Below are 24,072 nucleotides of genomic sequence, written 5' to 3' on the forward strand. Positions count from 1 at the left end.
CCTCATTGCAACCAAGGCCACACAAAAGCACACACATGCAGGAAGTCATCAAGGTGAACAAGTGACACACAGCAATTCTCACATTTCATCGAACACAAGAACCACAAAAATTGATCTCCAGAACATCCGTGGAGACGTGGTCACTCTATTTGCCCATCAAAGCTCTCCAAATCCTATCCACATCTCACAATAAATGTCTACATCCCACTTCAAATCTTAGTGGACTCAGGAAGCATTGATACTTTCACAGAGAGTAACTTGTGCTCTTCACCTGCAAATCAAAAGCCAACCTCCTTGAAACAAGAAAGGAGCTAGCTAGCCTGCCCATGGCTCAGTCCATGATGCTCATGTCTAGGGTGGCCGGCCATGTCTTGGATTTGAAGAGAGAGCCAGTGCTACAGTCCCAAGTTCAGAGGCTCCGGCCCAAGCCATTCTCTCATCTTGTGCTCCCTCCACTGTCTACCCGTCCACACAGTACTTCATCTTCTGCTAGCACAGTCGTTTCTCTCTTCAAGGCAAGAACCAAGGCCGCTCCAGCAAAGGTCTCTCTCTCTAGTCTGAGTTTTGAGTTCTTTGATTGCATAATGATCAAGAGGCTGAGAATTTTAGGTGAATATATATTTGTTCTGGTTTTAATTAAGGTTAGTTTTTGTTCTAATACAGGTTGAAAAGCCAAAGGAGAAGGTTGAGGATGGCATATTTGGGACCTCCGGTGGAATTGGATTCACAAAACAAAACGAGCTGTTTGTGGGTCGTGTCGCCATGCTTGGATTTGCTGTGAGTAGATTTCTATTTCCTTCTGCTGTTTGGTTTCTTACCTAGCTGGGAATATCTTCTTCATTGATTGTTGTTTTGGTTCAACCTCGAATCTGGGAGCATTGCTCAGAAATACGGCTTGACGCTTATAACTTGCCACGTGTTCCATATCTAGAGTGATTGTTGTTTTGGTTCAACCTCGAATCTGGGAGCATTGCTCAGAAATACGGCTTGACGCTTATAACTTGCCACGTGTTCCATATCTAGAGTGAGCTGTTCAGTGGGCCCCACATTTGAGATTTACTTACTGGGCTCAAATTAACTTGGGGTACTATGGAACTTGTCGTCTATCATGTGTTCCTCTTCATATATTTTATTTTATTTTTTCCTGCTATCTGCATATTTACTGAAATACCCTTATCAGTATCATCTTCAACTTTATCAAGTTTCCCTTACCCAACGTGGACCGGAGGCCGGAGATCCAACTTCTAACAAGTAGATGTGGCAATCGGGTCAGGGTCAGGTCGGGTTTGAATCGGGTCAAGGCGTTTTCAAGTTGTTTCGAGTTGGGCCAATATTCGGGTTGGGACAACAAGGATAGACCCTAACTCTCTCTAAATATTCAGTTAAGGTTGACCCACAGGCCAGATGGTTCAAGGGTTCAATATGTTGGGTGCGTTGGTCTTTGACCAAGTTAATGGATTTTGTTCAACTGATATACAACTGAGAATTGAGACCGAATTAGCCCCCACAATGTCCCAGAGCATATTTTCGCCATATATTAGAAGCATCTCCCGACGATGACATCATTCTAGATATTATTTTTGGGAAATGTTCTCAATACATGGCGGGTAGACCTGTTCATGGGCCGGGTGGCCCGACAGGCCGGCCCGGCCCCCAGACGGGCTTGAACAGGTATATGGGCTCGCGGGCTTAACCTCGGGCCAAAAAGCCCGGTTCACAATAAATTCGAACTGGGCTCGGGATTTGTCAAAATAGCCCGGCTTGACCTATAATTAAACCTAAAAACCCTAGTCGAATACCCCTATTTTTTTCACCTCTTTCCCTTATTTTTCCGGCCGAACCCTTCTTCTCCACATCCTTTTTCCCTTCTTTATATTCTTTTTTTAATGTAAATAAATTTTGAATTTATACTTTTTTTAATATAAATAAATTCTAATTTATATTGATTATTGAATAGGGAAAAATTCTAATTTTTTTTATTAGGTTGGGCATCGGGCTCGGGCTCGGGCTTCGGGCTTTTTATCAAGGCCGGGCTCGGGTCCAAGTTGTAGGCCCGTTGGTCGGGCTGAGCTCGGGCTCAGGCCTAACATATTTCCATTAATGAAGAGTAAAAGCTCGGCCCGAGCCCAGCCCGGCCCGGCCCATGAATATGTCTAATGGCAGGAATGTGCTGTGGGACGTTGTGGGGGGCAGTCTTGTGTGAGGCTGATTTGAACTCCTGAGAATTGGGATTTGTTCTTCATAGAGCCTACCCCACAGGCACATCCCAATGTGCATCGGAAACATCTCTAATGAACAATAACACATAATTACGGGAGATGTTTTCGATACATGGTGGGATGTACCTCTGAGGTTGGTTTGAGAAGCAGATCCGGTCTCTTCGACTGACTCTATCAACACCAGTTCGAAAATGTTATCTTCTTGTTGGAGTCACTAGATAGGAAACCCTAACCTGCTTTTTACGGGTTGGATCCGGTCAGGTTCATGCGTTGGGTCAACCTTTTTGCCAGGTCTACTGACAAGTAACATTTGAATCTTGAATCACCTGGTTTGGGGCAATCAGATCTGATCCATCCAATGAAGGTTCTGATACAAATCGATGCTGATGAATCTTAACACGTGGCAAATTGTGGGAGCCTTTCTTTCGCTTGCAACTGTGGCAAGCTAATTGCAACTATCACACTTAATCTTAACAATATGTGACTTTTTCAATGTTGTAGGCATCCTTATTGGGTGAAGGAATTACAGGCAAGGGAATTCTAGCACAACTGAATCTGGAAACTGGAATTCCCATTTATGAAGCTGAGCCTCTGCTTCTGTTTTTCATCCTCTTTACTCTGCTCGGAGCAATTGGAGCATTGGGTGACCGTGGTCGCTTTGTAGATGACCCTCCCACTGGACTTGAGAGGGCAGTGATTCCCCCAGGAAAAAGCTTCAGAGCAGCTCTTGGTCTCAATGAAGGAGGTGAGGCATCAAGTCTGTAATGTTAGTTTGTTGCAGTGTTTTCCAGCCCATTGTTGACCCGGTGGTCGGACCAGTGATCTGGTCACTATCCCAGTTTATATCAACCACTAACTATTATTGACTCGGTCAATCCATTTAGCAAGTTAGCAGGTTTTGAAATTTTTGTATTGGAGAAAACCTATGATACCGAAAAGATATGGTACTAAAAGAGCTTTGACCAATCAAAGCACCAATTTATTGGCTGTAAGCTTCTCCGGTATCATAGTCGAACCTCTATATTGATAATGCCATGGATTGATCCATTGATGAGCAACATGATTGAACCAATGACCACTTGAGCCAGAGGAAGACCGGTTCAACTTCCTATCCGGGTTTTAGAACACTTGGTTATTGTGATTCCAATCCAAAACATTCCGAGACCTACTTTCATTCAAGTAATTCTGTTTGACAAGTTTATTTCTTTCTTTTGTTCAAGGTCCTCTATTTGGATTTACAAAGGCCAACGAGCTCTTTGTGGGAAGATTGGCTCAACTGGGGATTGCTTTCTCTTTAATTGGAGAAATAATTACAGGAAAGGGAGCTCTAGCACAGCTAAACATTGAAACTGGGGTCCCCATCAATGAACTTGAACCACTACTGTTGTTTAACGTTGCCTTCTTCTTCTTCGCAGCAATTAATCCCGGTACTGGTAAATTTCTGACAGATGAGGAGGAAGATGAGTAGGAGAAACTGGGTTATGATGCGTATAAGGCATTTCTGTACTTCATTAATTGTTAAATGTCATACATTTTCATCTCCTTTCAGCTCTGGTTTCTCATTTGCTTGCAAGCCCCCACCTGGCTATATGTGCAATAATGTTTAAATATTTGAGTTTTTCAGCAACAAACCCTCAAGCATTGAATGCTCGATGGTTACTTATTATCTGGTGGTTTGAATTTGAAATATGACACTCAATAGAGTGGAATGGCAGAACAGAATTCGTGTAAATAGTTGGGACTTGGGACTTGGAGCAAGGTTTACTTGAGTTGAGTATTTAGTAGGTTGAATTTGAAACAAGTCCAAGTGTAGGTAAGGGTTAGAGAGAATGAGCGAGTATTTTCAAGAATTTATTTTATTAATATTATAATATAAATATAAATGATTTGATTTGGTTTCTAAAATACAAAAAACTGAACTGAAACGGTAAACCGAAATTTAAATGAATGGCAAACCAAACCACCAATTTCAGTTTAGTTTGGTTTGGTGTGGACGATATAATGAACACCCCCCTACCCCTACTATGTATGTAGTTGAAAGCTGGCGCTGTAGATTGGGATGTATTGATAAAAAAAAAAAAAAAAAGTATTTGGTTGGGATGTGGTATTTCTTCCTTTAAACTACAAAGTTCGCCGATCTACTATTATTTAGTCCTGATTCCTATGAGAAAGCAAACGGGGTCGAACACGACTCCACATCTCTTATTCACGAGAATTCTGCCCATGCCTATTCATGATACATCACCCCCTGCAAATTGGGAACATTTCCCCTTACATAATACTATGAAGAGGATGAGATGTTCTCCATGTGTGATTAAGATAAACGTGAATAGGAGATTCTGGCCCCCAACACACACACACCCAATAAATATTTCATTACTTAACCGTTCAATTGATTAAGGGGCCATTGCCCACGTGATATTCTTATCAATTGCAGTTTAAAAAATAAATCACAATCATATGGTTTGAAAACAAAATGTTTCTCAAAATAAAAATAAACAACCATTGTGCAAATGAGTTCTTTGTTTTAAAAAATAGGGTAAAATACAAAACCTTCCCTGAAGTTTCTGACAATATAGTTTTACTTTAGCAAAAGCCTCCCCTAAATTTTTAAAGAATTTGACGAAGACCTCCCTTCTTCAATGACCAAGACGAAAAACATCAATAGTTACAAAATTACCCTTAGGCGTCATTTAATGATTTTATCCTAATCAAGCAACAAAAACCTCCTAGTGTGGCTTTGTCCCTCTTTCTTTCAAGTTTCAACCTTCTTCCTTCTTGTTTCTTTAGAGAGAAAATTTCCTTCTATTCTATTCTTTTCCCGCTTGCCACCTTCGTTAGGAGAAAGAAAGAAAGAAAGTGATATGAAAGAAGAAAAAAGTGGGTTGGGTTTTCTGCTATTCCATCTCATCCAATGTTTTTTCTAGTCGGTTAATCTTACAACTGTTATTTTTGGTGATCACGACTAACCAACTTGGCTAAAAATCCATGTTTGGAAGAACCTAGTGCTCTCTTAACCAGGGTCACCTTTGTCTCCAAAGTTGCCTGAGCAGTATCAACCGGTACAATGGTTTGAGATTAAGAATGAAAATGGCAGTTTTCATGGATACCCTATGTTGCCATGTATAGTTTTAATCCAGAAAAGTAATCCGAATGGTTATCCTATACGATGTGTGGTTGTCTGTCTTGTTTGATTTAGAGAGGTGATCGATATGTTCATTCTATATATCAAACAAGGGGACTCATTGGACATGCATGCCATGTGTTTACTTCCTAGGATAGATTAGCTCTATGCCATCTAGCTTGATCATGTCTACCATCTATGATTTCTTCTCGATTCATTGATTCTGGGCAATAGAAGAACTCTTTTTTATATCATAATTCCCATAAAAGTATTTTGCTTAGCTATTAGGCATGTTTCTTTTTCCTCCGAAGTTTGATAAAGCACCATGCATGAAGCATGGATTAATTATTCTAAAATCTTGCTCCATGAATAATAACAAAGAAAGCATGGGAGGAGGAAGTTGTTTCGCTGGGTTTCATGGAGGTTACAAATGATGTGTTGGGGGACTTTGTGGTTGTTGATGAAAACTATCTGAGTTGGAAGAGGTTGGATGCTGTGAAATTATTAGTCTAGGGGGCTTCAGACAAGTTTTTTTTTTTTTTTTTCAAAGTTTTGGAGCTTCATATTAAACAAAAGAAGGTATGGGTGAGTTTAGCATACGAAAGGGAAGTTACCTCTTTGGGTAAAATAGATGTTTTAGAAAAATTGATTCATTGCTTTAGCATTTTCCGTCTTGATCATTAACAGAAGGGAGGTTTTTGTTGCATTCTTTAAAAATTTAGGGGAGGCTTTTGCTAAATTGAAACTATAGAAGAAGTTTTTATGATTGTTAGAAACTTCTGGGAGATCTTTTTATTTTACCCTAAAAAATATGAATTGTTTTTGAAAACAAATCATCATATTTTTACTTTTAAATCCAAAACAAAGTTACGTAACATGTTTTTAGTTTTTGTTTTTGTTTTTGTTTTTGTTTTTTTTTTTTTTTGACATGGCACATTTGTAAACAGGTGAAAACAAAAACATTGGTTCATTAATTCACTTTATCCAACACCCCCTAAACCAGCTAATAAATAATTTAATGTAATTAAATTGATTAAAGTGCTCTATAATGCATATATGGTTAAGTTTTATATATGATTTTGCATTTGTTGACACAAATTTGGTGCACAAATTTGAAGCACAAAAAAAAAATATGAAGACAAATTCAAATATTTAATATATTTTTTTATAAATGTAATTGGGATATAATCTTTTTTTTTATGTTTTTTTAAGCAAAGAACGTCCTTTGATTCTCTTGTCATGGAAACGACCTAAAATGCTTGATGACTTATAATTATGAATTATTGCGGGCACAACCTAATAAATTTGATGATTTACAGTTGTAGAAGGAATTTGGAGTGATTAATTGTATGTTGATTTGAACATGAATTGTGATGCTAATCTTTAATTGTAGAAGGTGTTCGGGTGGTATCTTATTTGGACGAGGACGTCGCTTGGCAGATTACATGGCTGCCCTTCTCGAAGAGCGCAATTTAGAGAATATACAAGGAAGAAAACTTCGTAGAGAAAAGGGAAATCCTCCAAACACCTCGACGCATAACCTCATCCCGACAATTTCGGAAGCCTAATCCGACTATGGTACAGATGTTTGGTTATAAATAGGCACCCCACACTCGAGGTAAAGGACTTTTGGCTCTCCATTCACCTAACACCCTTTGTTGTTACCTCCTCGGCTCGAACTAGCACTATTCTATGTTGCTCATCTCGATTGATCCTGTTGTTTTATTAATTTGAACGACGGACTGCCTATCCGAACAATAATTCATTGGGGCCTCTGACCCCTTATGTTGTTGCAGATCTCTTTGGTATACGGTTTCATCCTTCCCCTTCAACCTCATCCAATAGGTATGATTATCCGATTGCATTCTCAATTCACAACACCTCAAATCAGATAGCATCAGAAGGTCCTTTAGTTGTAATAATTTGCTGAAAGCTTTCTTGATAACAAAAGTTTGATAACTTGAACTCTTGAATTGAAAATTGAAGCAATTTAATTATAGACATCTCGATTGCACTGATTTGAGGACGGAAGCTGCAACAACTTCTAATGGGCATGATCCCATGAAATCGTCTTCCTTTTTTTCCACAAGAAAAAGGTTTTCAGGAGCTGAAGGAGTGGCCCCTTCCTCGTGTTCTCTCCTCAATTTATAAAGGTATCTGATTTAAAGAGACCCACCTATAAAATTTGAATCAAGTTGAAAGAAAGAAAACATTTTCGGCCAATTTCCTTCTTCAATTGACAACATTAAGGATGATAATATAGGTAATGATTTCCATTTAAATGGACGACCCCACAACATTGATTTGAAAGACATATGAGTAATTAGAATTTGTATTATTTTCGCATGTTTGCTGGTCCAACATCTCCAATTGATCTTTATATATGATTGGGGAGTTTTGTAAAAGTGCCACTTGGCAAGAAATTAAAGCACACATATGAGAGAAAATCCATTAATTTAGTTAAACTATCCTCCTTCAATCAACCAACCATATTTTCCTTTTAACGAAATTGTTAATTAGGCATTGTTTTCAATCAATTAGCCTCCACTAGATTGATTAGAGAAAATCTCTCTAATTGATTTAAAACCGACCTGGTGGCCGAATCAGTCAGGGGTCCGATTATCGGGTCGAACGGTTTGACTGATCGAATTCAACGTTCGGCCCATTCTAATAAAAAAATAAAAAAATTCAAAAAAATAAATAACGGTTAAAACCGTTCGAACGATTAATCGTTCGGTTTAGTGGTTTGCTGATCAAAATTAACAGTTTTTTGGGGGAAATCGGTTTTTAGGAAAAACGGAATTGGTCACCTAACCAACTCCCGATTTTCCAGTTCGACTGTCCGATCCGGTCCGGTTTTAAAAACCATGTTTGAGAGAATTCAAGTGATCTAAGAGAAAATCTTTCTGATTGTCATGAATAATGGGTCCTAACTCAATATTTAATTCAAATTTAATCCTCATCATGGAAGATGCTTAGAGATAAGCCATTCCCCTATTCAATTTGGTTTGTAGTGGGCCTACCCAACATACTCTTAGGCTTAGGTTTAACGATCCTTTCTTCAACCTCCGCTCAATTCTTGTCCGGCTAATACATTAAGGGGTCCATTTTCTAGTTAGCTGTCACATTGGTCCCATCTAATGTTTTTCTTGGGTCCATTTTGTATTAGGGTAAATTGAATTAGGGTAAATTTTGCACCCTCGATTGCAGATATTTGGTAAACATGTAATTTTACACCGAAAATTGTTTAATTACATCAATAATCGATGTTATTACATCTCTCTCCTTCTCTCTTCCTCCAACGAGAATAGAGAGGTGGAGACAACAATGGTTGCGAGGGCAAGAACCGATCTTCCAAGGCAAGGTTGACCGTTGACGAGAACAGAAAACAGAAAACAGAGAGGCGGCGATAGCAGTGGTTATCTGTTCATCATCTTCCTCTGATGAGAATAGAGAGGTGGCAATGAGAACAGCAGTGGTTGCCTTCCCCATGACCGTCGCTTTGATGTTTGCCGCAGCGGTGGAGGTGGTGCGAGCGTAGTCTTCGGCTTTGTAGAAGAAATGCCTAACGATGTTGGTGCTTGGCCCTGCCACTAGCTTCTCCCAAGCCTCCTCTGCTTCCTTGCCATGTTTCAAGAACACTTCGGTGGCGTTGAGGCAGTGCATTTTCCCTCGCACCAGCTCCTTCAGCCGATAAATTTTTTTGCAACTGGCAACGGGCTAATGCGTAGGTGTTCACCTTGATCTCCTTGATTGCCTCCTCGAGGAGTATCACCAAGGCTTCTTCAACTGCTGGTGCTGCAGCTTTTGCTCGGAGGAACCTGTCCATCTCCAACACCCCGATGGCCCGCCTGATTCCCCGAGAATAGTCGGCTCCCGGTTCAAAGAACCTCCGCACCTTTCCACCAACCCGACCTCAACCATGCAGTCCACTCGCTTGGACACAGACGAGTGGAGCACAGGCAAGCACACGTCCACCTAGAGGAAGCAACAGTCGTACCTCGACCGGAACTCAAGATCGTACATTGGTGTGATTGCAAACTCCCATTACATTCTTGGATGGAGCTTCAACAAAAGCGGCCAAGCGCAAGAACTGGGTCTGATACGTTGCTCACCGCCGCTCACGTACAAGAGCCTTTCCTATTGCAACACCCAGTCACCAGTTTCTGGGTCTGATATGCCGCTCACGGTGCTCTATTTCTTAGCCGACCAACAAGGATTGCAATCTCTCAGTTGCAATGGACTTTTACTTGAATGATTTACCAAACGAGAAGAATGTTAAATGGGACAAACATCCGGTTCCCATTTTACATTCTCATGAACCCATTGGTGTAATAATCCTCGGTGTAAATTTAGATTTACACCTCTACCAAACGCAGCCTTAGTGGCTGCAATAGTAGGGGTGTAATTTGAGTGGGCCCAGATCAAGCCTAAATCGGCCCAATCTGAAATTTTATATGAATTGGGCTTGAATTTTTTTGTCCTCAAACTATGTTTGGACTCAAGAAGTCGGGCTTATTTATTTTCTTCGGCTAGGCCCCGGCCTAGCCCTTAGGTAGCCAGAATCCGACCCAAGTTCAGCCCAACTATACACATTCAGTGTTGGGCTCGGGTGCATCAAATTTTAAAGTATATCAAATTACAGTGCTAAGCCTAATCCGGGTGCGTCAAATTATAATGCTGGGCTTGAGTTGAGAAGATCAAGCTTAACCTCAGGGTCTGAGCTCAAGCCTTAAGCCCAAAATTTAGGACTGAGACCGGGTTGACCATAAACAAACCAAACCCGCCAGACTTACACCCCTACCCAATAATTTCTTTCCATTCAATTTCATATTGGACCCTGGTCAATACACTTCTCGGGCCAATATCTTCAAGACTTCAACCAATTAAAATTTACAAACCAACAACGTTAATAAGGGGCTTTGTTGATGCCATCCAGCCAGGGGTAGGGCTGTCAATAACTTGGACACACCTGATAAACCCAAAACGAGCTGACCAAAGTCTCAATTGGCTGTGTATAATACAAGTGTGTTACATATTTATTATAACCTATTCTATAATTTATATAATATTAAAACGCCCTTATAATTGCAATCACTTTGCTTAATTGACCTTGGGAATTGTTTGCAAATTCATGAGAGCTCTCACATCAACCTTTCAGAAACAAAACCCGGAGGCAAAATCAATGTATATTTTTTTACTCATATCAAAACTGTCATTCCCTTGTCACCACTAAGAAAAACAGTGAGTACACAGTTGGGGATGGTACCTTAGTAATACACAAATAATATGATAGATTTTAGGAAGAATGACTGTTCAGGCTACCTTAGAATTCTTTTCTTATTATATGTTTGTAATATTATCATATTACTGATGCTCAACTTTGTCAACAAATATTTTATAGGTTTATTATCAAATTATATGTTAAAAATGTACAAATCAGGTCTTATCAGGTCAGACCCCATTGTCATTTTGCCGATTGCAGAACTCAGGATCTGGGTTGGAAGAGATTCTGCACATTTATAGAAAGAACTACTCTAGGGGGCCTGTTTCTTTTGTAATGGGTCCATTAAATGCAATGCAATCTATTCATCAATTCTACGTAAGTTCAAAGTATCAATACAGGTTGATACGTTAGTGTCGATGTATTTTTTATATTTTATTTATTTATTTTTATATTGATTTAAAAGAATCAGTTTACGTCTCGACTACTCTTTGAATCATCATGATTTGATCCAATACAATCCCTGTAAAGAGGTATCGGAAAACTCCCAACATACTTTGAACCTTACTTCTACCTAAAGACCTTTATACATAGCGATCGTACTTATCAGGATGACAAGAAGTGAAAATTAATTGAAGGTATGGGTGGAAATAATCCAAAGGTCCGAAATCTGAACAATGATATGGATTGACCACACCATCCCACTTTTCAGACTTGTCTTACTATTTACTTGTCTTTTCCTTAAATTGTCTCATTCTAAGCGCACTCAGTCAAACTTGATGAATACTCCCAGTATAGTGAGGCTGACAGCAACGGCTGAGCAAGGAAGGCATGGGCAACTACGACAACTTTCCTTAAATTTTGGACTATTGGGTGGTGGTGGTGTTTGTCTTGGAGTAAAGAGTTGGTTGAAATCTATTTTGATTGTAGTGTATGAGCTTCTGATAACGGGCATTTTATTAATTATACTTTTTCTTTGCTTCTCTCCCCTTTTTCATGAATATTCAATAAATCAACTTCATTCTACTCTAGCCACTATCTGATACAAGAAATGAGGCCATTCTGAAAGAAATGGGTTAATTGAAGTAACTGAGTTGGTCATTTTTGCACAAGGGGATGTTTTAGGAATGGAGCATGGGGCTTGGGTGGGCCCCAATTGGTACATATGGATATCCAGAAAAAAAAAATGGGGAATTCTAGTGACAATGAGCTCATGCAACTCTTTGAAACTCCTCCCTTCAGACATGGGGCCCCGTCCCTATTCATAACAAGTCAAAGCTGCTGATTATGTTTTTTCTTGGATCCATTTTGTATGTAAATAAACTCCATTATTAGCATTATTTTATTGAAGAGAATCAAATAAGGGCTTGTTAATTATTTGTACTAAAGACTTAGTGTGGAAGAGGTATAAATATAAATATATAGAGTGTAAAATCTTGTATTTTGTATGTATTTATATTTTATATATTTGTGTTTATATTCTTTTTAAATTGAACCTAAGGCTCAGTTTGGAAGGATTACAAATGTAAATATATATAAAATAATACAAAATATAAGGTTTTGCATTCTATATATTTGCATTTGTATTCCTTCCAAATTCAGCCTGTCTCACATGTGAAATTGTTTATTCTTTTAAAGGCATATTGGAATTGGTGGAACTCTTTATTGTTGATATTGAATGCAGAGAATGTTGTTTTAAAATATGAATATTTAAAGAAATGACAAATGACTATTTTACCCATAGAGACTAGAGAGGGGAATGTTTGTTTAACTATTTAGTAAATTGGTTAATAATTAATGAAATGACATAATAAACTAATAAAATGATTAATTGTTAAAACAATTAAAATAATAATAAAATTAATCACTAACAATATCTAAAAAAATATTGTTATTATTAAAAAGTTATTAGAACCCGTACACACGAGTCACCTAAAATGGGTACCGGCCGTGTGGAATACATGTATGGTTGTAAAAAAATTGGAACAAAGAAAGGGAAAAACAAGAATTGGGCCACCATGAACTACATTTTTTTAATCCCAAAATTTACTCCAGATGGAGAGGTGGCCACCATGAACTACATTTGATACAACAGTCTAACAAATTGCATCTGAAATAGAATTCAACACGCTGAAGTAATATTGTGTTTTTTTTTTGTCTGCAACCTCATTCTGCTCATGATATCCAGGTTGAGAGATTTGGTGGTGCATTCATAAATCACTGAGATACTTTAGAGATTTATGTTCTCAATATTCACTCCCACATGGAAGTTCAATAGAGCAACCTAGGGCAGGTCCTCATAAATCAGTGTGAATGCAGAGAATTGAACGCACCTTTGGGTTCATGATGAGTATATCCGATTCGGTCTACGAACATCATGGACCACACATCCAACCCGATATACAACATTTTGGACCGTGCAAACTGTTTGAATTGGCTTTGGTTCCGATTGAGTCCAACCCAAACCTGGTGTATTGACACCCTTACCAGGAAGCCTAACATCTTTTTCACTTGGCTTGGTTCTAAACTAGAGGAGATTTTCTGCAGAAACGTAGACCTACAAGGAATTTCAGGCTGCACCGGAAACCACTCAGAAGTCAGAACAATCCCTACATACTCAATTGGAGACACTGCTCGATAAAAAAGAGAATATTGGCAATAACAAGTCTGACTAAACTGGGTAAAAGATGGGGAATATCCATTATTTTCACATTTAGGCTTCCAATAAAAAATACGACTACTGACATTGGTTAAAAAAATTAAGATGATGATATGGGGTGTCAATTGGACTGGATTTGCTTCAATTCGGTCCAGTACAATCCAATGCAATGAATATTTTTGACCATTTTAGACTGGCCGAATTGAATGTCTGGACTGTTTAATTTGTTCAAATTCGTTTTGATTTAAATTAATTTCAACTCAAATTCGGTCTATTGGCACCTATATTCACTGTACCACGTCTGCAAGTATGTCTATTCATCATATATATACATGTTTTTTATAAAAAAATAAATAAATAATATAAAAAATTTGCAAAAGTGTAATATAAATAACATATGTATAAATCAATAATATGGGTTCGACTATCATATGGAAAATATATGATATCCAAAAAACAACTGACCAATAAATTGGAATCTAAAACGTGGTGGCAAATAAGGTATTATTTATCAAATTTAATGGGCGGGTTTTGATTTGATCAAAACTCGTTCCAGACCACATCTTTTCCGCATCATAGATTTTCCCTATATATTATGTATAAATCAATAATAAACAAAAGGAAAAGGCAAAAAGGCAAATTAAAACGTTCTACACACAAGGCCCTCCCCCAAACATCTGAAAAGCAAATAAAAACAAAGAAAAAACTTGACTTCACAGCACCTGATCCTTCAAATGCATGACCCTTATTTGCTAATCAATCCACAACAAAGTTATCCTCTATAAAGATGTAAGAATACAGGATATTAGACTATTATCCCCTCACAAAAAAAAAAAAAAGGTTTAAATGCATTCCAACATGTTCTATGTCTGGACATGGTGGGTCCCAACTTCACAGTCAGGTGTACACAGATAATGTTGGTACTGTGTTGGTACAACTTTTGTTGTGAGTAGAGCCTAGTCAATTAACCCTTCCTATGACGCCCTTCACATCAATTATTAGCTTTGAGTCACCTCTATCATAATCTATATCTATATATTAAAATGGGATGTGCCAAACTAGCAATTTCGTTTGCTTTATAGTTTCTTCTCAAAGGCATTTATTTTTTTCTGCTTTTTTTATTTTTCTAATTTTAAAGTTGAACAAAAATACTTCAAGTGGCCAACCATCTTTAAGACTTTTAACTCTCCTTTTTAATTCACCAATAAATCTCGATCCTCTTCTCACCTCATTAGTTATGCCATTTACTATCTCTCCTTCAATAACTCATAATGCTAATTCTTTATCCTCTCCATTACTTCATTAAATTGCCTAAAATTCATTAACTTTATCTATGTCTATATCCATTTCAATTTAACTATAATTTTATATATATTAGATATATTTACATTAAATCTAATTATTAATAAAGATCAATGACATTGAAGTGAAGAATTCAAAGATATATTATTAGGATAAATAATCTACTTTCATTTAAAAGATAGTTAATTTTTAAGTTATTAGTCAAGTAATTTGCATTTCAAAATAAATATTATTTACTTCACCCAACAAATAAAATTAGTGTTTTAAAAATTGACTTAGAGGCCGAATAGTTTTTGCCTCTAGGTCATGTGTCAATAGTTTAACCATCTAGGTTGGATGAGTCAAACCATGATACACCACCGATCTATATATGTAGAATATAACGTTTATTTGTTTTTAATTTTTTTATAAATATAAGAGCTGAAAATTGAAATTTGAGGCCAACAATTATTTTCTTTTTTTTTGTATAGTGGGGCTACAATAATAGCAAAAAAGTTATCCAAAATAAAGAAAAGATCATCCTCAATTAGACAAGCCAACACAAAGTTAAATAAATCCTCCACTATTTTCAATACATTGTATATTGTAACTTATGACCCAATGATTGGGTCAAAAGGGTCAAGTAGTGATGATTTGTATGGTTCAACTACACAAATTGAATAGGGCAGCTTTTAGGAAACCCAAAACCACAAAAAAATAATATCAATTTAAAGCTAATATCAAACTAAACATTATTAGATCTATAATTAGTTTTTACTAATTTAAAATGATCTTATGTTCTACTAAAAAATAAAACTTAATATAGTTAATTAAATTTAATAAGGACCAATAAAAACAGTTTAATAAAAAAATATTAATTTAAATATAGTTTAATTAATTTAAAATAAATTTAAGCTCTATTTAAAAATGGGAAAAATTATAAAAACTTCCTTGCATTTTCTAATAATCCTATAAAACTCCCTTGTGTATTTTTTTCGCTTAAAAGAACTCCCTTGTGTATTGACCTTAACAAAAGCCACCAAGTGATGATTTGTATGGTTCAACTACACAAATTGAATAGGGCAGCTTTTCGGAAACCCAAAACCACAAAAAGATAATATCAATTTAAAGCTAATATCAAACTAAAGATTATTAGATCTATAATTAGTTTTTACTAATTTAAAATGAGCTTAAGTTCTACTAAAAAATAAAACTTAATATAGTTAATTAAATTTAATAAGGACCAATAAAAACAAAGTTTAACAAAAAATTATTAATTTAAATATAGTTTAATTAATTTAAAATAAATTTAAGCTCCATTTAAAAATGGGAAAAATTATAAAAACCTCCTTGCGTTTTCTAATAATCCTATAAAACTCCCTTGTGTATTTTTTTCACTTAAAAGAACTCCCTTGTGTATTGACCTTAACAAAAGCCACCACTATGGTTTTGAAAAAAGGTGCAAATAAAAAATGTTGATGTTGTAAGTGTCATGGACTCCAATCTATTGGTCATGTCTCTAAAGGTCCAAAGAGAACGACAGTGGTGGAGAGAAAGAGGGGACGAAGAAGGTTAGGGCTACAGTGAGTGGTATCTTGTCTGGGAGGAAGGTTATCTCCCCTTCTTTTTTGTTGAGGGGATCCCAAAGTTATAAAGAGAAACGTTTGAATAAAGACTCTTCTCATAAGGAAATAGGATCAAGATTCTCTAGTCTTTATTGGGTAAATTATGTTGAGGTTTTGCCACGTGTCTAGTGAGGATTTTATGGGATTAGGATTTCCTCTTTCCCTTATGATTCTCACATCTACGTCTTGTTTACGACCCTTTGAAAGTTTGCTCGCAACCATGTGCTAGGAACACCAACCCTTTTACGATGCTAATGTATCTGGATGACTTGGTTGTTGCGATGAAGTGAGTCATCATAACTAATCACAATGAACATGGAAGCATATTTCATCTACTGTGATCATAACTAGTTGTGGGTGGTGCTTTTAGCCCATCATTGACACAAGTGGTTTGTATTTGTTGTTCTAAAGCAATTTTCAACCACCAAGAGCATCCACTACAATGTTTGTCTGTCAAACCATTAATCAACATAATGTTTATCACCAGTGTTCCGCTGGTTTTCTTTGTGTCATCGCATCTCTCATCGCAAGGCTAATCTCTCATGTCCTGTGGTTCAAGATCCTCATCACAATCTCTGTGATGCTAAGCTATATGTACTTATAATTAGCCTCTTTGCTTATTGATAGAAATATTTCTGTTAATAAGCAAAATTACATCTCTATTTTCTATTGGAAATGGGTCTGGTAATTTTGTGCGTATATATCTTTTGGAGTTGGGGTTTGGGATAGCTGATTCTCTACGGGCACTTCTTTGAAAGTGGTATGTAAGTGGGAGAGGGGTGTAAGTAAGGTTATTTAGGTTGTTGTTGTCAGGTTGGATTATCGGCTCTATGCATTCCATTGACTATATTGTTAATGCACATGCAAGTGGCACAGGGCAGATGAATTTTGTGTACTACTATTCTTCACATTCTTTATTAATTATCCCCCATGTTTATTCATAGAGGTGTTCTATTAAGAAGCATATGTTGTGAGGTTAATGTGATTGATGTGTTGTTGGTAGGTTTCTAAAATTACTAAGGCTCGAAGATAGTTTTTTAAAGATTAGGACATTGCATTTTGGTGAGTGAAGTGTTCAATGGGGAAGGCATGGTATGAAGATAGTGTAATAGAAACCCCCCTTTGGTGTGTATGATTTTGGAAGGAACACAATACTGTTTCCACGATGTGATTTGGGCACTTGCTGTAATTTTATTGTTATAATATATTAATAATCTCGTAAGGATAATATCACTGGTTACCCAGGGCTTTAAGCAGTGCTTGGGATTGGTTACCCAGGGCTTTGAAGCAGTGCCTGGGGCTGGTTACCCAGGGCTTTGATGTGGTGTTTGCGGTTGGTTACCTAGGGCTTTGATATTTAATGCCTGGGGCTGGTTACCTAGGGCTTTGAGCCATGCGGGGCTTATTACAACCGGGGTGTTAGCCCAGAGGTGGTGCTCAAGACTAGTTTTCTCAGGCTTGTAATGAATAAGTTGTGCTTGTGATAAGGCTTGTTGCTTAAGACTTCTATGTGATGCTAGAAGAAACAAGTTAACAAGTTATAGGATATGCGATGAATGGATAAACATTTGCTTAAAACTAATTTTAAAATCCCTAAATGAATTTTGGATCGTTCATTTTCATGAAGTAAAGAATAGGGCTGTTTAGAAGATGTTATAAACCAACCAAACCAGATTGACTCAATCCAAGATGGTTGGTTTCTAAAATGGTTCAGCTGGTCTTGGTTTAAAAAATGGCAAAACCTAATGTCCTGGTTTGGTTGCAGTTATGCTCTTTGTAACTTGATGTGAAACCAACCCGAGCATACATACACATATTTGCCTTTTGTATTTCATATATCTCATATTGTTTTTTGTTTCTTTTACTTTTGATCGACAACCGCTACTTTCTAATCATCTTCATCTATTTTCACAGAAAGTAAAATCTGACTGACAAAAAATAAATATAGGGACTAATAAAAAAGTAAAAAGTTGTGAGTCTATTCATAGGAGTGAAAACTGAAGAGAAAAATGCCCTTACTCCTCATTAAATCGATGTTAAATAAATATACGAACTCACAAAAAAGTAAAAAGTTGTGAGTCTATTCCTAGGAGTGAAAACCAAAAAGTATTCCTCATTAAACCGATGTTAAATAAATATAGGGACTGACTAACAGTCAATTAGCCAACTCCAAGTGGTCATAAATGTTGGGAGCATATAGGTATAGGTTGGACCCATCGACCTTTTAGGCTACAAGTTAATTCAGTTTAACTAAAATCGGTTAACGCAATGTTAAATATAATGAAATTTGAAATCGGTTTTCTCTCTTTATTGGTTGGCCTCAAAGTCAACCCGACTTTTTTGGTTCGGTTGACAAAATTGAATGCAACTGAACCAAACCAATTCATGAACAACTCTAGTAAAGAAGACCTATATTTTGAAAGCATGTTCTGAAAAACGATGGTGAAACATAATGTTGCAACTAGATGTTGAAGTGATGGCACGATTTAGGAGATGGTGCTAAAGGTATGTTTTGAAAATAGTTATATAACAAAAGATACCATACTAAAATAACGTGTTTTAAAAATGATTTTGAAAAAAAAAAAGATAGTTCTTTATTAAAATGCCAAAATCATGGGTGTTTCATTTGGTTGGTTGAAAAAAGACTGTAATAAAATGCTAGGGACAAGTAATCTTTCATGCGATGTATGTATGTATGTATGTATATAATAGGACAACCCATGATTGATGCGTGGATGGGGTTGGGCAAGTGGGCCATAGTAGGGTTTCAGGTAATCCCCCTTTTTTTTATACTAATATCAAAACTTAGGGTTTGCTCGTTTCCTCCTAACTCTGATCTCTTATGAGGAATTTTTTAACTTTAAGAGAAAAATGGTTGTTCGTTTCCTCTTATCTCTTATATCTTAAAGTGCAATCATACAACTTTTTGTTTTTCAATGATACTTCCAAAAAGATAAACAAAAAATATCATATATGGGGTCAAAATGGATATTTGATAATTTTCAGAATTCAGAACAACATTTTTTGCATTCAGAGTTCACTGGGAAGAAAAGTTCAGCAATACCAATATACCTCTTAATATAATTATTGCACTTTCGGATGTCAGATTTTGGAGAAAACGAACAGACCCTTACTATATATACTTATGCAAGCATAGTAGATTTTAAAAGGATATGTTGTGCATAAACAAGAGTAAGAAGAAGAAGAAGGTGATAGTTCCAATTATATCGGATGTCTCCAAAGAGATCTGAAATGCAAGTTATTCGCACAATTAGGTTTTAGTTTAAATTTCATATTAAGGACCATATACTGAGGTCGTGAATCTGATAATGAACTTTCCTAGTTTTTGCGGAATAGCTCTTGAGCACCAATGGAATCGAGAATCGTGAGGGATGTTTTGCGATTCTGACATTCACAACTAAAGAGAGCGATCCAAAACAATGGGTTCAATCTAAATTCACTTTGAACTGATTAATTAAACTTAACCTATAAATAATACTTCAATTCGACTTAGATGGACAACACTTAATTGGAAATGTCACAGACCTCCGTTCCCAATTTTGCTTCCAGTATTCTATTAATTATTCTTGTTTCAAGAATTAGCTGCGTGGTGCATCGTGAATCGTGATTAGCCCGTATTACTGGCACAAAAATTGACAGTTCTGATTTTTGGGAACACCGTATCTCTCACGCGTACACATCTAATGTCCTTTTGCTTTATAAAAGTCAAAAAGGGATCAAGGACCAAATCAATGGTGATCGGTGAGAGTACAAATTCCAATCTTCTGCGGGAACCGGACGAAAATCGACAAAATCACGACGCATCACATCAGTCAGTTGATGCATGGGACCCACGCGTAAGAAGTTGTCATGATTGGCTCAGTATTACAAGTAGTGGTGGGACTGATGGTTATCTACCATGTGGCAAGATTGGCGGCCCATTACCCCAAATTGCTGTATCACTTATCAGTGAGTAGAGCTCGAAATAGAATAAGTGACACGTGTCATTTAAAATTAGCAAACTTCGTAGAAAAGTGATAATTAAAGTGGAACTCTGACGTGGTATTGGCCATCCACTTGTCCATATCTCATTGTCTAGACTCTCTAAAAAAATCAACGGTTGGTGGCCTCTAGGTACAACGAACCTAGAATTCTATTATCTGATGGGCTGTATTCATCGTGTATTTGAGGTACAAGAATGACAAATAAATTTTCGACACGTGTACATGATGACGACATCACTACCATGAAAACCTCCTTTATCATCTGATCCCTGTATCTTGGTTGAAAGTAGAATCTGTTGGTTGTGATATCATAACTAATGTCCTGAAGGGTCACACCTGTCAACACATGTACACATCATGGTCGGACCGTTGGGGCTCTAGATTTTCCCATCTTTTGTCCGTTGGACCGTGTCAGCGCATAAAGACACGGAAAACCGCGCCTGAAACGCTGAAAGCAGCCAAACGAAACGGCTTTTCTTCTCCTTCAAGTTTTCCGAGTCCAAAACCTCCCAGTTCGACTGGTTTTGATTTGATTCGAGCCGCGTAACTAATAATCGAATCCGCTTTCGACTTCGGCGGCAGAATCAACCTCTTCTCCACCTCCTGGTCCACTTGACAGTTTCGGGTTTCGCTTTCTAACGTCTACTGCCCGTCCGCCGCGTAGAACTGGTCGTTCTCTGTTTTCTGTCGCCGTCGTCATCTCTGTAATCGTTTCCGTCAGAAGACAAACGGAGGTATCAGATGTTTCTCCAAGACAGTTACTCTAATGGAAGTTACAGTATTTCCTTCCCTTCGTCTCAGAGAGATGTGAATTACAGGTTAGGTTGTCTCTTTCTCTTTGCATCTTTTTTTTGTTCATGAAATGGTAGACTGAATAATCATTTTTGTTGTGTATCTTTTTTAGTCTGTGTTATTGGATGTAAGGTTTGGTGTTGTTATAAAAATGGGTTTCTAATTATTAAGGTTTATTTGCGTTGTACAAGAATTCAGGAACAGAGTCGAAAGATCACTGTTTGATGGAATGATGGTTAAAGTTAAGATCAATGTTGTTATCTCTTTTACTTGCATTGTTTTAACTTTGTTCCTCATGAAATCAAGTTAATTGCAGTGGAAGATCTTTGAAAAAGTGATACATTGGCTAATTGAATGAAATTACTGTACTCTGGAGTGGGCTTGATTGATGATGTCTCTGATATAACATAATTACTGGTGGGGTTGACAGAAAGCGAATTAATTGGTATTTGCAATATTGCGTTTGGATAAGATGAGTGAAATTGAACTCCTTTATAGTTCTATGAAAACTGGTTTTGACCTCCCAAATCACTTCTCTATCTGTTTGGGGGACTTTAGCAACTTTGCCAAATGTTTTCCTTTCATTCCTTTGGGTTATAATTATTCATAGATCAGGATATTTTGGAGTGGTTATACAAAAATAGCTTGATTTTACCACATCACTTGCTTTCGTGTATGTCTGAGGGAGTGGAGTTGGAGACAAGGCTTCTCCTCCTCTTACTTGCATCTGGCCCTAGTTTATTTTTATTTGGCTGTTCCATTTCAGTATTTTCATCAGAGGTGTAGGTGGTTACTTTCTATGTGCAGAAACTGACTGTTTTCCATTTATTATCCAGCTGTGGTTCCTGTGGATATTCCCTGAACCTGAGCTCCTCCAATCGGAACACCTCAAAAATAGGATCAAAATATGGGAAATCCATAAAGAGGGGGATCATATCATTCTTCTCAATTGATGAGAGCAGATTTACTCAGGTTGACGAGCTCCGATGCATGCCCTACTATATCTCCAAGCACTCATGGGGTTTTCTCCGGCGAAGAACCAAGCTCCTCTGTCGTAAATGTGGGAGCCTTGTTGGTCATGCTTATGAAGACAATGCTTTCTCTTACCCATCTGTACCAGATGGATCAGATTCAAGCTCAGGGTATGGGATGTCCTTCTGTAGAAAGTATGATGTCAAAATTCGTTCCCTGCAGCCTTCCTCCTCTGAAGAATCAGGTGTTCCTCTTTTCACATGATGCAGAAGAGCGTCTCTGTCATATATCCATGTTTTGGATAAAGATCCTTCAACCAGGCAAGCAATTGAAGATTGTAGAGATGCCACATCTAGTTTATTTTAGTCTCCTGATTGCTGTTGTCACATAAAAGGCACCCTTGGGGTGGATCTAGTGCACTGGCAAGGTTCTGTTTGGGATGAAATCCTTAATGGGCATCAGCCAGGAGTAGAGGTGTGCATCGGTGTTTGTACTTGGTGTACTTGTATGTTGAATGTCATCAGCAGAAAGAATAGCAAGCATTGGACAAATCTTTTTCAATCAAATGGGTGGTGGTAAGGGCTTTTGTTGTAGTTGAACTTCTTTTGACAATCATGTGAGTGTGTTATGTACAGACATTCAAAATCTTAAAAGTTCTGCTTTTATGTCCATCTTATAAATGATTTAAGAGAAGATAGGAGAAATTGAAGGCAGAGTTTACCACAGACAAGAAGTTGAGGGTTTGTAGACATGGACAGCTGGTTAGGGATGGGAAAGCATTTGTTGCTGTTTGATTGAACTTGTGTTATCACAGACAAGCCTTTTCCTACCAACTTTTTCAAATTAACCATGATTTTAATTGGTCTATTCTTTCAGAGGATGAGAGGAAGAAAAGGTTTTAAGCTTCTTTAGATATGGAAAATCTGGTTCATAAGTTTTACAAATATAAACGTCATTCATGACTTACATGTTTCACTCCCTTCTTCTAGGTTTATTTGTTTATTAATTTATTTTTCCTTTCCACCCTTAGCCTTACTTTGTTTTACTGCAAGAAACACAATTAAAACGATCTAATCAGAAATACCCTGAAATTTTCACATAGGCCCTGTTTGCTTTCCCGTAAGTTACTTACCCAGTAAGTGCATTTACCCATGTTCTTTTGTTTCCTAGGTAAATAAGGCAATGACCGTTTTAACCATAAAAGTCCATTATTAATAGAAGCATTTTTGTCCCATTCAAGTGCTGTCAACTTTTCCCCCAGGTGAGAAAGTTATTTACCCACTTAGGAGATATGTATCACTTACCCTAGGCAAATAAAGTTTTCCTGGTCCCCATATGAATCTGAAAAAAGAACATGGGTTTCATGATCAATGGGAACTAAAATCCTATTAACAAACATTCCCCTCTCTCAAAATCCAAAAACAGAACGCCCCCTCAAGATGAATTATAAATTCTACTGCTACTCCAAAGCATTGCAATTGAGGGGGCTTTCAAATATAGGCTTTGTGCATTTGAAAACATAGAGCATCATGTAATTAGCTGAATTCGATAGCTTTTTTACAGGCTGTGAGACCAATGTTAAAGTATTGATTGGTATCACATTGTATTGTGCATATGAGAATGTCATAGGGGTATTGAAGGTCACTGGTACTCAAAATTCCGAGAGTTCAGAGGTTTTCAATGTTTCGGATATTAGAAATCATCCCCAATAAGCCATCTGTCAATTATCAGGCTGAAAAAATTAAAATAGTTAGAACTTAGAAGTCCTCTAGGGGATTGAGCATAAGGGTGCTGAGATCTAAGCAGACATTAATTAGTAAGAAGTCTAATATAAGTTCAGAACTTCAGATCAGCAACATCATTCATTTCTAAATTCTAATGTTGGCGGTCAGTCTTGGAAAAGGATCTTAATGCATGTAAATCTTACAATGAAAATGCCCTCATTACAACACGGCTCTTTTGATGGGAGTTCATCCACATTCATAGAAAACTAACATGTTGAATGAAGAAGGTATTCAGATTCAGGTGTGGCGGTGTGGGGTTCACGTGCAAAGCAGTTTACACATCTGTAGATCTGGAAAAGATGGTTTTGGATCTGCAGTTTTGATCTAGGTGCAGACCCTTATTCCACATGCTAAAAGGCTTACTTTCTATCTAGCTTTTTTGCAGTAA

General features: G+C 37.2%; 2 protein-coding genes and 1 pseudogene across 2 annotated transcripts; 2 read left to right on the forward strand and 1 right to left on the reverse strand.

Annotated features, from left to right (window-relative positions):
- The first annotated feature begins 208 nt into the window (after positions 1-208).
- On the forward strand, positions 209-3,767 carry NPQ4 (Chlorophyll A-B binding family protein). The gene is made up of 4 exons (XM_010244492.3): positions 209-542; positions 664-777; positions 2,721-2,964; positions 3,440-3,767. The coding sequence occupies exons 1-4, from the start codon at positions 327-329 to the stop codon at positions 3,685-3,687; spliced, it is 822 nt and encodes a 273-aa protein (XP_010242794.1). The 5' UTR covers positions 209-326; the 3' UTR covers positions 3,688-3,767.
- A 4,807-nt stretch (positions 3,768-8,574) lies between these two features.
- On the reverse strand, positions 8,575-9,598 carry LOC148791481 (adenylate isopentenyltransferase 5, chloroplastic-like; annotated as a pseudogene).
- A 10,950-nt stretch (positions 9,599-20,548) lies between these two features.
- Positions 20,549-22,571, forward strand: LOC104587051 (uncharacterized protein At4g08330, chloroplastic-like). Its single transcript, XM_010244491.3, has 2 exons — positions 20,549-20,954; positions 21,765-22,571. Exons 1-2 carry the CDS (start codon positions 20,878-20,880, stop codon positions 22,162-22,164), a joined length of 477 nt encoding a protein of 158 aa, XP_010242793.1. The 5' UTR covers positions 20,549-20,877; the 3' UTR covers positions 22,165-22,571.
- Positions 22,572-24,072: the final 1,501 nt, after the last annotated feature.

Source organism: Nelumbo nucifera, chromosome 5, assembly GCF_055504915.1.
Source record: "Nelumbo nucifera cultivar China Antique chromosome 5, China Antique-T2T, whole genome shotgun sequence".
Classification (NCBI taxonomy): Eukaryota; Viridiplantae; Streptophyta; class Magnoliopsida; order Proteales; family Nelumbonaceae; genus Nelumbo; species Nelumbo nucifera.